Genomic DNA, 13893 nt, shown 5'->3' with positions numbered 1-13893 from the left:
AAAGAATGGTTAAAATATTGATGAAACAAGAGGAAGTGCATAAAGGATTGATAATGTATATGTCTTAAAGTGCTTAGGGAAGTTAGTCACTATTTACCCAAATAATTTCTATCCGTCCCTTAGCCGACATTACAACCATAAAAGTCCTATGTGATCCTATGCTTAATGTACTTTTATTAATAGAGTATGACATTAAGGGCAAGCCTATGGTATGTCATATGAGCATGTGAATTATCCGGAGGGAGTATTATGTTTCGTGTTTAGTCCAGTAAACCAAACATAAACCAAAAAAAAAAAAAAGTCATCTCAGTATGGTAATATATAACTCTCATATTATAATGTTCACAAATCAAGTTCTTTATGAATAAAATAAAATGACAACTGAAGAAAAAATGTTCGGTTCTTAACCTGTTTTTCTTTTGATTAACCTTAATTTAGAAATAAATCTATGAGATCTCAATATCCCTTTGACTTAGTGTTACACACATCGAGAATTATTTGTTAATGAAGAGATTTTTAAAGGGTCATAATTAACCTGTTGAATTTGCAAATGATTCCTATCTTTTGCTAAGAATTTGTTCCATCATACGATCTACATTTATTTATTTATAGAAAAAAGACATACGAAAAATATCTTTTTGTTATGCTTTTTTCTATAGGTATTCACATGCTTAACCATGAGTTATTCGTACTACACTTAATTACCTATGTGAAAGTTACATATATACACTCTAATAATGTCGCATGGACATTATATATTAGAGACAACATTGAAAGTAGTAAAACATTCAATTAAAAATACCAATTAACATGCATAAAATAACGTTGATGCGTCATCGAAAAGGATGTAAAAGTCAATTAATCCACTTATGAGTAATGACAATAGCACATGGTCCAACTTCACTCGCTGTTCCAAAGTGTTTATTATCATTATATGTCGCTTTTATTCCATCTTTCCATTTGATTATGTCATACTTTAGGCCTCATTATATATTAATATTTGTACTTACGTGCATTCCACCCCAACTCCTAAGTTTACTCTTTTAATAATTGTCTGTGAGGGACTAATAAATTGGTTATGATTAAAAGAGTTTGATGCTAGTTGCTGGATATAAGGTTTTCCACACTATTGCCTTTTTAAAACAGAAGATATAGAGGGCGAATTTACTGTATAATTTATAAGTTCACAGTAAACATTTACTGTATTCTTAAATTTATATATAAATTTATATATGTATTAGGAAACTCATTAATATATACTATATTTGATTAGGAACTTAATTATATACTATTGTATATTAATTTATAATCACTGTAAAAATTCACAGTGAATCCGAATCTGAATGGTATCTCCCCTGTGACATTAGCATCTCAATTCCTTTTCACTTTTTTCATGAAAAAAATCTAGTATAATATTGCTAGCTACTGTAGCTTGGGATCTCTATACCGCTTACGTCAACACTAATTTATCTTCTATCTTCCTTTTGTTTATTTGCAAGTTGTAATTAATGGGGCAAGGTTAGTGTGATCGATACAAAAATATATTTTTTAGAGCTTAAAATGGAGCGATATAATTGTTGAAAATTCAATAAAGCCGATGGCAACTTGAATTTGGAAATGAAGTGTTGTTACTTTGCAACAATTTGTTTACTGGTAGTTTGAATGAAGAAAAGGGTTTTATCATCAACTAACATAATTAAGTTGTGTTGGACTTTCAATTATAGAGATTGATAATTTGCTTCAACACAAGAACAGGCAAAAAATTGATCAATTGCATAAATACAAAGATATCTATCTGTGTGCCTTGAATCCAAGAAAAATAATTAAGGAGATTCCTTTTTATTTATTTTGAGAACATATATACCAGATATATGTTGTCATCTTAATGAGAAGTAGTTTGTGTAATTAAGTTGGAACTTAATCTAAGAATAGTCAGACGTGAATGCCAGCCTAGGCAACTACGTCGTAGCAAATTGTTCAGACACGAAATTATAAAATGATGAAGCAACTGTATGTGATTAGTTACCAATTTCTGCATATTAATTCACAAAAATCTTAATGGTAATTAATCTATATATCTAGAATGAGCCCTAGCTCATCCTTTGTCAATGGGAACAGTTGTACCAATTTTTGTTAATGGGCGGCCTTGAAAATGACCATCTTAATTAATTTAATTTTCTTTTTCATGCTTCACTTTTCTTAATCTTCTGGGTTGACAATATGGGGTTTTAAGACTCTGTAGAGCACGGCAAACTAAAGGAGCGAAAACTGATTTTTTTCGAATTTGTTAAAGCACATGTTGGATAGTATACCCTACTATTTATTTATCTAAATTATTGGTTACTAGTTAATCCAAGTACTTTTGACTTTATTTTCAATGAATCATACACAACCTCTCTCGTCCCTACGAGCTCCAATTATTAAGTAGAATTATGTAGCTAGCTAGTTAGGGCTGACATTAATTTCCTGACCAAATATGAGAATACATGATGAGTTCTCTAATTTCTTTCTCATTTTAGGGTAATAACAGAAACTTGTTGTAGTGGATGTGTTCCTGACGTATTACTACTACCTGATATACAAAATACAAGAAATGGTAGACTCAAATAAAATTAAGAAAAACTTAATGGTATATTCAAATTTGAAACATGCGCAATCAAGGCAAGAAACATCTATTATATTGGAGCAGAAATAAGATAATTAATGCATATATTGGATAGAGAGAAATGATAGTAGTAATCCTATTCCCTGGCTTCACGCTGTAAGAGATAAGGTAGAAGATCCCAAGCCAACACGTTTCGGCTCGTTATTGGATCAAAGAAGATTCAAACAAGATTCTTCTTTCTTTAATTTCCATTATGCACCCGACGAAGTCAACGAAATTAAAATAATAACACAATAAATACAATTAATTAGCTAGGTATGTGTATGTGGATAACACATACCATTTAGAAGTGATGATGGGTGAATTGGATGAGAAGATGACATATACGTATTATTTTGCTTAGTTACGTTAGAAGTTGGAGATAAGGTGCTAGATGTGAAAGATCCATTGCATCTCACTCACCATATAGGAGTATATACCTAACCTAACGCAACAATTTCAAAATTGCATCTTGTCATATTCTTTTATTCTCACCAATAAAACACAAGTGGCAATCAGAATAAGAATACAACATACTATTTGCAGACGCATAGTTACCTTTGCCTAAATGCATCTATTACGATATTCGAGTACACCTACACTTAAGTGTAATACGGTCCATGTCAATATTTTTTTCACATATAGGCAATACTAATTTAGGATGACCATCTAGTACGGTAATAGTCTCTACGATTTTGACGAGGAAAAGAAAATGTTTACCAGAATAAGAAGATACTCCTAGTAAGGAGAAAAAGAATAATACTGTTTGTGTGTGCGTATTTTGCTTGTGATTTTATTGGGAAATCAAGTGGTGAGTTAGAAAATAAACAATCAATTAGTCCAATTTTAGTGGGAAATATGTGCTAAAACTTAATTTACACGGAGATTCTTTTCATTTTTTAAGTAGCCAAAAATCTCACCCCATGTAATGTGGGACAAGCAAGAATTTTGAAGAAGTATGTTTCCACAATAAACCGACCCTGCAAGGTTCAAATCACTTAATATTTTATACAAAGAATTTAAAGTCAAACCAAAAGTTGAGGGAGAAAATTCATCCAACTAAAAAGAAATGTCGAATAACACTCATAGTTCGAATATCCCATTCTTCTAGCTCAATCAACCAACCAGTTGACTATTGTCACTCATTTGTCTAATTCCACTTCCTGTATTATCTTATTCCTATTCCTGCATTTTATTCTACGATGACTTAACTTGTCACCGAAGAAACCCCTTCCAAACATTGTCAAAATGGCCAGACAGACGAACCCCTGGGCCACGGGGGTGTAGTGATGTATCTTTGAATTTTGATCATGTCACTCACTCACTATACATATTTTAGCACCAGAACTCTCTATGCTGCTAACAAGTAAACTGTAAATCACATTGCTCCAAAAAATTAAATATGAATTATAATAGCTCGCACCATATTCAGGCCAATATAACACCACCTACTGGGACAGGGATATAATGGTAACAAGTGCATATCTGGATATTCCATCAATACTGATACAATAAGTAAATCAATCAACCCGTTGGGGCTCCTTTGTTACTTTGTGGTGAATTCGCAGACCAAGTATATGTAAGACATAAAAGAGGATTAAATGATAACGAGGGCAAGAATTCAGTCTCAATTGTTGTTGATGGAACTGAGCAATGCCATTACCATTTGCTCAATAAAATGTGCTATAAGTTAGTGTTAACAAACGATAGCTACAGCACATTAATTAGCTAGGACCAGACAGAGACTAACTACAACACTTGTGACTATCAGGCTACAACATGTACAAATTTTGTTTTAGAATACAATTACATTTCCTTCTTGCTGAGGCTGTTCAGGACGTCAAGCTATTGAAGCTCTGGGGTTCTTTGGATATTTCCCCAACACATCCAAGCCTCTTACTCGTTGCACCTCCTTAGCTGAGAAATTTCGGGAGAAACCCAAAAAAAGTGAAATTTAGAAACAATACCAGTGTTATCAAAAGCGAAAAGCGCAAAAAAGCTCTAAGGTCAGCTGGGGCTTTAAGCGCAAAGCGCAAATAAAGCACGGGCTTTAATGAAAAAAGGCGCAATGGTGCAAAAATACAGCTATATGTATGTTTAGTCCAAGACAAATAATAATAAGCATGAATAACAAATATCCGGACAAAGAAACTGTAAAAACATTACAATAAAGTGAAATATCAATTATCTAGTATCACCTCTTCAAGAGAGACTCATTAGCAAGGAAAAGTATGTCTTAGAGCCTTGATGATGACACTGAAGCGCAAAAAAAGCAAGGCGAAGCGCTCAACGTGATTTGAGCCTCGCTTCAGGGCTTAAGACCGCCTTTGACAACACTGAACAATACCAGCACAAGAAAAGGAGACACTTGGAACTAATTGTGCTAAAAATCTATAAAATATGAAAATTTCAATAAAATAGAGAACTGAGAACACGACACAAGTCTATTCACCATCTCATGGGAAGAGAGGAAATAGGCAGAGTCAAAAGCCCAATCATTTTCAATCATTAAGAACAGGTTCAGTATCAGATGTGGCAGCAATGCTATTTCCGATGCCACAAGGAAGAACCATGATCTTATTGGTTTCAAACATCCTTTCTATCAGAGAGCAGCCAATGCCACAGCATTTTATAACCACTCCAAACTTAAGCCAAGAGGAAATAACAAAATGTTAAACCATCCTCTTTTGAGAATTCAAGTGTACCAAAACTTAGTCAGACGCCATTCTGTGTTAATGGCTTAAAAACTCAATACAGAAAATCCAAACTAACTTGTAATTTAATTCATAACTATCTTCTGGGTCAACCCTTTCATTAGAACCAAGGCAAATATAGAGAAAAGACTTAGAACCACCTGTAGTTTCTTGCCAAGTAAAATACTAAATTTAAGAAATCAATTCTTGAAGGATGAAGCAACATGCATCTTACATGATCAACCAAAAAAAAACAAAAACCCAACTCATGAAAACATGAAAAAGGATGCATCAAGGCAAATCTGAGAGTACAATAGAGTCTGTAGGTTATGAAAACATGAAAAAGGATGCATCAAGGCAAATCTGAAAGTACAATAGGGTCTGTAGGTTTACTTACTTTTTCATTCAAATTTCTGTTGTATCAGAAACTATACACATCTCTAGACAAACACAAAGCAACAATAAAATCAAAATCACAAAGTACCTTCTTCCAATGCGAGCCGCATGGACCTCTTCTCCAGTTCAACAGCATGTTTGCTTAGGTCAACAGAGGAGAGCGATCGAAGCACTGCTAAATGAGATTGTATTTGAGAAAATTAGTAACAAGACGAATTACTACAACGAACAAGTCAGTGAACAAGCCTCCAAAAACTGGAATACATACTCTGGACATAATCCTCTTGCTTTGATTGCTCCAGTTTGTGCAACAAGTTCTGCAATTGGAAATACCGCTCTTCCCAAAGCTTAAAATTAACCTTCTTTTGATTATCCAACAATAGTCTGGTAGAAGTGACTTGATGGTTGCTAACGTTAACTGAAGCTAAATTGTTGTTGGACTCTCCCGTCGAGGGAGGTACTGAAGGTTTCATGGATAAGGAGCACCTTGAAGAAGTTCCTGAGATTGGTGAAACTTCTGGAATATAGTGTCTAGCTTCCTTCATCTGGACTTCAGTCTGAGTTTTCTCATCATGTTGACTAAGCTTCTTCAGTTGTGGATAATCAGTAACACCACTTTGGTTGTTACTAGCAGCAGTTTTGCTTAACTCTCCTTCGGGTCTTCTACGAACATAGACAAGATGCCCACTACCAGAATTGTTTGTCGAGCATCGGCTGAGAGGGTTCACTAGGCATTCTGGGGTAGGTCTTTTGGAGCCAGTTATATTAGAAACTTTATTGTCCATATTATTCGTTTCAGGAAATAGTGGGCTTTCAATAGATTTGGAGGCAGCAACCACACTCTCGCTCCGTGAATCCTGAATTGCAGGTCCCATTATGGCTACTGGCACCAACAGCTGTTTATCATGCTTGGGTCCAGATTTAGCATTAGCCTGCCCATGATCGCTTGATTTTGAATCTACTGTTTGTTGACCCATCTAAGAGAATGTGTATGTTAGACGATTACATAGATCTTGCTTTTTCTAGTAATTATGAAACCTTATCTTACTTAAGTATAAAAGTTAATAGTTAGATTTTAAAAGGAGAAGGTTCAAACATAGTTAAATTGGAAAGAGAAATTCACAAGTATGACAGTCACACTCTCCATTCCATTTTATATGCAACTCTTTTCTCTTTAGTCCGTTACCAAAAGAGAGCACCTTTCTATACATGAAAATCTTAATATTGAGTTTTCTCACTTTTCCTTCCCAACATATTTTAATAGGATTGATACGGCATATTGCAAACCAGAAGATTCTGCGGGTATTTTTGGTACATTATATATATATTTATATATATACATAGATAGATAGATAGAGAGAGAGAGAGAGAGAGAGAGATAACCTACTACATGAAGGTAGTAAGCTAGTATCCTACTCATTTTTTAATTCTCCAAATTGTCCCTACCAACGTAATGCAAACACATTAAATTGAGGGTCATTTTTGTCTTCCACCCAAATTCTCAAATTTCTTTTTTGATAAAGTAAGAAATCCAAATTCTCAAATTTCTTTCCCTCCTTTACACTTTGACATTTCCCTCCATCGAAACCCAAATCTTCAAGGCCTCCTCCTCCTCAATATTCTCCCTCAAAGTATTATGGTGGATTTTCAGGGTCATCTCTACAAGGGTAAGTACCGGGAAAGCTACTAAACTTTACTCTTTGGTTCTTGAAATTTCAGCAAAATGATGGTGGAGAAGGTACGACGATGCAAACGATGATAAGAAAGGAGAAGACAACAACATTGAGTTGTATAAGTTCTGGTTCTTGAAAATGGAGAGGTTGTTGACAATAAGAAAATGAGAAGTTTTAAGGATGTTCAGTGAGAAGTGGGTACTGAAGATTCTGTATTCTTTTATTCATAATGCTTTCTGTAGGTTGTTGGATTATTTTAGTTGTCCAAAAATATACTAAACTGGAAGCTTGCTTGTCCTACTTCTAACATAACAGTACCTAATTGGGTAGTTGGATCTTTTATTGAAATGAAGGCATTGTGGGCAATTTTTTTTTTTAAACCTGTGTTAATTTTTAGATTCAGAAAATAAGAAGCTTGCTAAGTATAGCTTCCCAATTTCTATATTGCGAGTTTTACGATTCCGAAATCAATAGGTGAATGTTAATTTGAGAGTAAAGTACAGAGGATGGAAAGAAAAGAAAGGAACGAAGGATTGAAGAGATCTGAACTGGGTTCGATTTTTGAAGGTCAGTTCCTAGTTTCTTTGAGCTAAAAGGGTTAAAGACAAAAATGCCCCTCTAATTTTTATGTTTTAATTTGCTGTTGAGGGCATTTAAGGAAAAGATAAAATGGGGAGGATGCTAACCTAAGCTTATGTGTCAAAAGTCCTTTCTTACATAAACAGTAAACTCTGTGCCAAGTAAAGTACCGGCATAACAAATGAAACTAAGGGAATATATAACTACCAATGCGGCCCTAAGCAGCAGTTAATGCTGCGAAAGGATGCCACATAGATCCTTGATTCTCTATCAGATAGTTTATATGTAAATGCATACTCCTAACAGCCTAAACTTGAGAGTCAAATGTCTGATAGTGTGACATCTTAAACTAAAAATGCATCGTAAAAGATAGTTAAGGTCTCATTTGTCTAGCAAACAACCAAAAACCAGCTCATGATTAAAGCAACTAATTTAACCAAATAACTATTGTGGAACATTTTAGTGCGAACAGTGTTCTAAATCTTTCTTCATAGCCAAGCTAGAATGGCTCAAACTAGACAAAGTTTCGAGATGTAGCAGCAAAGAAGTATTCCTCAAAGCGAAAATCATTCTTCTTCTACTCTCTCTTTCTTTTTTAAGGATAAGCAACAAGAATGTTGTTGGAATCCCATTCATAAAGTGCATATCCTAAAGTCATTTAGTTACCAACTTACCTCACTTGTGGCATTATACTGGGTATGTTTTTGTTGTTGTATTTAGTTACCAACTTAGCAGAGGTTGCTTTGTCCCTAATTTAGAAGAGTCCCAAGGAAACCATCTCCTTGTTCCAATTCAACTTGTCTAAACCCATAACAACATTATCCACCAACTCAGCAATTGCTACAGTTCCAACATTAAACTGTTCTCGACTGTCCTTATCAATTTCATCTGCATGATCTATAAGAACATTCCACTAATGCATACCCAATTAGATGCCTTTTTTTGCTCGGTATTTGCTCCATCTTCAAAATAATACTCTTGAATGTCCAGTTGTCCACCATTATCTTCGCCCCAAAGTTCCTAACTGATACTCTCCGATTCTTAGAAATCTCACAAACTATGATGTGATCAGCATCATCAGAATCATCGACCTTGGAGCATACAAAAAGGTACACCAAGCTTATCAAAGAGTTCTTCTTCTCTTAATTTTTTTTATTTGGGATAAGTTCCTCAAATCAGAGAACCCTTTTCAGTTTTCTATGATGGAATGGGCTATACCCATCAACATAAGCATTTGTATTTGTTATGAAGGACAAAATGGAGAGATATACAGATCATTCATACTTCAGAGATGGTAACAAAAATCATCTTTGCAACAATCATCAAAATATTTGTTCTTCCAACACATTCATCATGTAGAACACCAGGAGGAATTTTCAGGACTGGGAGCTGCAGGAATTTTATAGTTTGATTGAGTTACTGTATGGACAGAATATTCTTACCGATAGATCGGATATTTGTAGTTGGCGAGAGAGTAGAGTTGGTTTATTCACTGTTAAATCGTTTTATGAAAGGTTATTAAGGAGAGATGAATGTATTTTCCCTCATCGTGCTATTTGGGTTCCCAGGGTTCCGAGAAAGGTGTGTTTCTTTGCATGGTTGGCAGCAAAGGGTGTGATATTGATAGCAGAAAACCTGAGAAAGAAGAAGATCAACCATGTAAGTTGGTGTTTCATGTGTAAGAGTACGGGCGAAGATGTGGATCATCTCTTGTTGCACTGTCAGGTGGCTAAGCGACTATGGAGGGTGGTTCTTGATTGGTTTGGGATGCGATGGGTGATGCCGAGAACGGTGGAGAAGGCTTTGTATAGTTGGGTTTATAGAAAGGGGAAGAGGAGTCCTAGGGCTTGGAAGGTTGCCCCGCTAGCACTGATGTGGGTTATTTGGAAAGAGCGAAATAGGAGAGCATTCGAAGGGTTGGGACTAGATATTGTAAAGCTGCAAAATAGTCTCTTGTTTCTAGTTTTCTTTTGGTGTTCCCATGAGACCCCTGTTTGTAACTTTGTATAGAAAATTGGGTCTCCTTTTTTGAGAATCATGGTTTGATGTAGGTTCTCTCTTTTTGGTATACGGCTTGTATACGGGGTCTTTTTCCCCAACTGTTAATAAAATTATTACCTGATCAAAAAAGTAATATAACAGCAACCACTCCAAACCAATATGCTCTTCCAATTATCTAAATTCATCAGCAATTTGAAAATGAGCAATAACTATAAGAACACCACAAAAAGCATTACTACATATAACTAGTTTTTTCTCTTCTCAAAAAACTATAACTAGTTTTAAACAGTATTATTAAAAGCCATCCCTTCTTCACTTAAAAGGATGAACCAACTGACATGAGGGTTTATTGCTCCATGGGTGAAGACATTCGCTTCACAGAGGTATGCGCTTAACAATAACGCACAAAGTGATCCAAACACAAAGCTGTTGGTTCTTTGAATCTCAATTTGAAGATTTTGACTAATACCAGCATTACTGTATATTGGATGGTGAAACTAGTTATTTCAATTACAGCTTGATTATTATGCTACTAAATTCATACATTTCTGGTATTTTGTAATTTTCTGAAAATTGTGTGATCCACTTCTTCAAGCCCCATGCACCTATTGCTTATTTGTGCTTTTCGCTTTTAAAAGCACTGGTTTTAACAAAGAAGCCCCACCCTGCTATCATTCATGCGCCATTCACCGGAAAAGAATAATGCCCAACCATCAGAACTCAAGTCTTCAGTCTTAACCATAATAAATTCAAGACCACTTCTTCTTATGCACTGAATATAATTCACGTAACAAGCTTATACTAATGAATAAGCTCCTTAAATGGAAAATATCTATCAGCTCAGAGAAGGTAACTACTTCCTATAGATTTGCAACATCAAATCCCAACTACGAAATTAGAACAAGTTAGGTGTAGATAGCAATACCGCCACACTCAACGAGTGTGTATGTGTTTTAAAAGGTTTTCTTCAATTGTTGCTTCTAAAAGGTTGTGACTTAATAAATGAAATCAGTTTCTTCAGAATATATTACAAGGAAAAACCGAAAAATTTAAAGTAGAACATAAGAAGCAGAGCTGCAGTGTTGAAGAGAGACCAAGTTTCCCCGCATTTGTTGAATAGACTTTTAGGAGAGATCAATGGAAGATAGTCGGGGTGTTGAGGTTTCATAGGTAACAGTGACCTAGACCCTATTTGCGATTAGCGTAGCAACAGAGTAGGAACCCATCCACAATTTCACAGCAAGGATTTTATTTTAAATGCTCATGCAAGGAGTGGTGGAGGGAAAAAGAAAACATGATTTACATACAGCAATTGAGTAGATGACAAAAAACTTGTGAGTGATAGACTGTAGAACAACAACAATATATGCCTAAATTTGCATGTCAACTATACATAGGTCTAAACAAACGTCTATATAAAGAAATATGAATAAAATGGACCAACTGTATCACCTCCTTGACAGTGTCAAGAATATTACTCTCACCTCATAGGCTCACAGCATCAAGATGATGGAGCATAACATGAGAAGAAGAATATGTTCCATTCAAAGTGGTTCCATTCCAATACATAATGAAAATGATCTGCAGCTCTGAAAAGAAGCAGCAACTCACATGAGACATATTCCCAGTTCAGCGGTTCTCAACAACCACAAAGCAAAAGGGAAGAGGACCAAGCAAAACCTTTTGGTAAGACTGAGATAAGTAAAATAAGTTCTGCTAAATTGGTTCGAATCTGTCCACTTAATCCGCATGGTTTAGAAAAGTACATTGCAAATACTACTTCTAAAATGTTGTAAATGCACTTCTCAATGTGCAAGCTCTTGCCTAGTCTTTTTTTCCTTTTTTTGGGTGGGGGAAAAGGCCTTGCCTGGTCTTAATAGAGAATATACTGCCAATTGCTGAGTTGCGCTGATGGACATAAAAGTATAGTTACATTTATCCACTGGATCTAGAAATTATGCTATAATCCATGATAAAGACAACTAACCCAAGTAAACAACTTTGCATTTGGTCAGTTAATTTTTACATTGAAGTAAATTAGATTCTATCCCCTAAAACATCATTTTGATAAATTTATCCCAAAAACATAGCTATTGCAGAGGAGCTGGGTTTACCCTGTGCGCACCCGAAGGGTAGCGGTTGCGGGTTCCCATGTCATCAAAAAATGAAGACCTTATAACCGGAAAAAACCATGAAACAGAGAATACTTGTCCACAAAATGGATAAAGAAACTTAACATTCCAATTATGTACTAAATTCCTTGTCTATTTTGCTCCTTTTTAGTTCGGAGTTTTATTGTACTCCACTTGTTATCCTATAGTGAGCATAAAAAGAGAACTTGTGCATATCATTTCAGCTAAGGTAATTGGAACTTGCGATTGCATCAAATGATACAACAGTAGGATTCATCTGGCAAACTTGGGCAATGAAATAACCAAGTCATTCGATACAGTTTGTAAATAATAGTTTGAGATTTATTAAGCTAATAAAGTAGTTATCTCTCAATCATTGTATTCTTTTACTGAATAAGCTTAAAAAGTTTAGAATGAAGATGGATCAGGAATGGATGCCTATTCATGTAGTGTTGGAATCATGTTTGAATTGCAATATCAAGAAGCAAGCTTGGTTTTAGAATAAGGGAAGATTGTCACTAGCAGGAATAGTGCAATCCCTATAGCAGCGGATACAGAGTTGAATATCTAAAATCCAAGCTTTGCAGCATGAATCAATAAAAACTACAAGGATGAGCCAAATAGAATAGCGTGAGTAAAAGCAATACCTGAATATGTTGCAGGGAAGGTAACCAATCACAAATGGGTGTATGAGGATTGGATTTGATTTGATTGAAAGCGAGAGCCCTGAGATTGTTGATCGCGCCTGTCTGGTAGCAGAGTTTATTGGTTCTCCCTTGTTCTGACCCGTTACCACGCAATTCTCTTCTGGCCCATCCCCCGTTTCCACCCCATTAATTAAAGTATTCCCCTAATGGACTGTGTATATTTTAATACTCCATCTTAACCATGATTTTAAATTATTAATTACATGTATATAATTTCACATCATTTTGAATAAAATTTTAAGGCCTCATTAATTTTTATTAAGATTTAAGACGTTTGGATCTGAATACACATCTGGATATTAAGATTTAAATATCTAAATTTGAATAGACATCTAAACGTATGAATAAATAATTAATAAATTTAAAATTCAACAAAATACTAAATTAACGTAATATTATATTAATAAAATATTTCTTCTTATGATGGTTGGTGACGGTTATGGCTGTGTATTTTGATTGTGGATGGTGTTGGGTAATGGTAGTGTTGTGATTAGCAGACAGTGGTGATGGCGGCTGGCAATTGTGATCAATGATAGAGGCTGATAGTTGTGGTGGACGATAGTGATGATGATTGGTGGTTATTGTAGTATTGGTGGTCGGTGGTGATTATTGTAAATGGTGATGACTAATTGTAGTAATTGGCAGCATGATAGTTATGGTTGAGGATGGTGGTTGTTGATAGTGATGGACGGCAGCGACATGAGTTCATAATGGTTGAAGATGGCATTAGTTATAAATGAATTGATTTGGTAAGCCATTATCCTTGTAGAAATCTTTAAATAAATATCTTAATGATACACATCTTAATAATTCAAACCGTTTGGGTTCAATTAAGTGAATGTAATATATATATATAACACAAACTTAATGTTTACAATATAAATTTCAAGATGAAGACCTAAAAATCAAATAGACTTAATAATTGAAATCAGAATAATTAAGATGTTTAAGATCTTCATAGTGTTTATGAATAAAAACTGTAATTTTTATGTACTTGTTCATACTCCATCAAGTATAATGTATCAAAATTTAAATATGTGGAAGTTGATAATATCAAATTGTTAAAAT

At 34.8% G+C, this 13893-nt stretch overlaps 1 protein-coding gene across 3 annotated transcripts; it reads right to left on the bottom strand.

Moving 5' to 3' along the window:
- Positions 1 to 4160: 4160 nt before the first annotated feature.
- LOC132599392 (uncharacterized) lies at positions 4161 to 12956 on the bottom strand. 3 transcript variants are annotated; one of them, XM_060312737.1, is made up of 5 exons: positions 12766 to 12955; positions 11471 to 11575; positions 6002 to 6710; positions 5822 to 5908; positions 4161 to 4561 (listed from the first exon to the last, which is right to left on the bottom strand). In XM_060312737.1, exons 3-5 carry the CDS (start codon positions 6708 to 6710, stop codon positions 4485 to 4487), a joined length of 873 nt encoding a protein of 290 aa, XP_060168720.1. In that variant the 5' UTR covers positions 11471 to 11575; positions 12766 to 12955; the 3' UTR covers positions 4161 to 4484. The 3 variants fall into 3 exon arrangements, with proteins under 3 accessions (XP_060168720.1, XP_060168722.1, XP_060168721.1); XM_060312739.1 differs by having other exon boundaries at positions 5822 to 5905; positions 12766 to 12953; XM_060312738.1 differs by lacking the exon at positions 11471 to 11575 and having other exon boundaries at positions 12766 to 12956.
- Between the last annotated feature and the right edge of the window lie 937 nt (positions 12957 to 13893).

This window comes from Lycium barbarum, chromosome 6 (assembly GCF_019175385.1).
Source record: "Lycium barbarum isolate Lr01 chromosome 6, ASM1917538v2, whole genome shotgun sequence".
In the NCBI taxonomy this organism is placed as follows: Eukaryota; Viridiplantae; Streptophyta; class Magnoliopsida; order Solanales; family Solanaceae; genus Lycium; species Lycium barbarum.
Note: the sequence above shows the minus strand (reverse complement) of the source record. Positions and strands in the feature narration are given on the sequence as shown.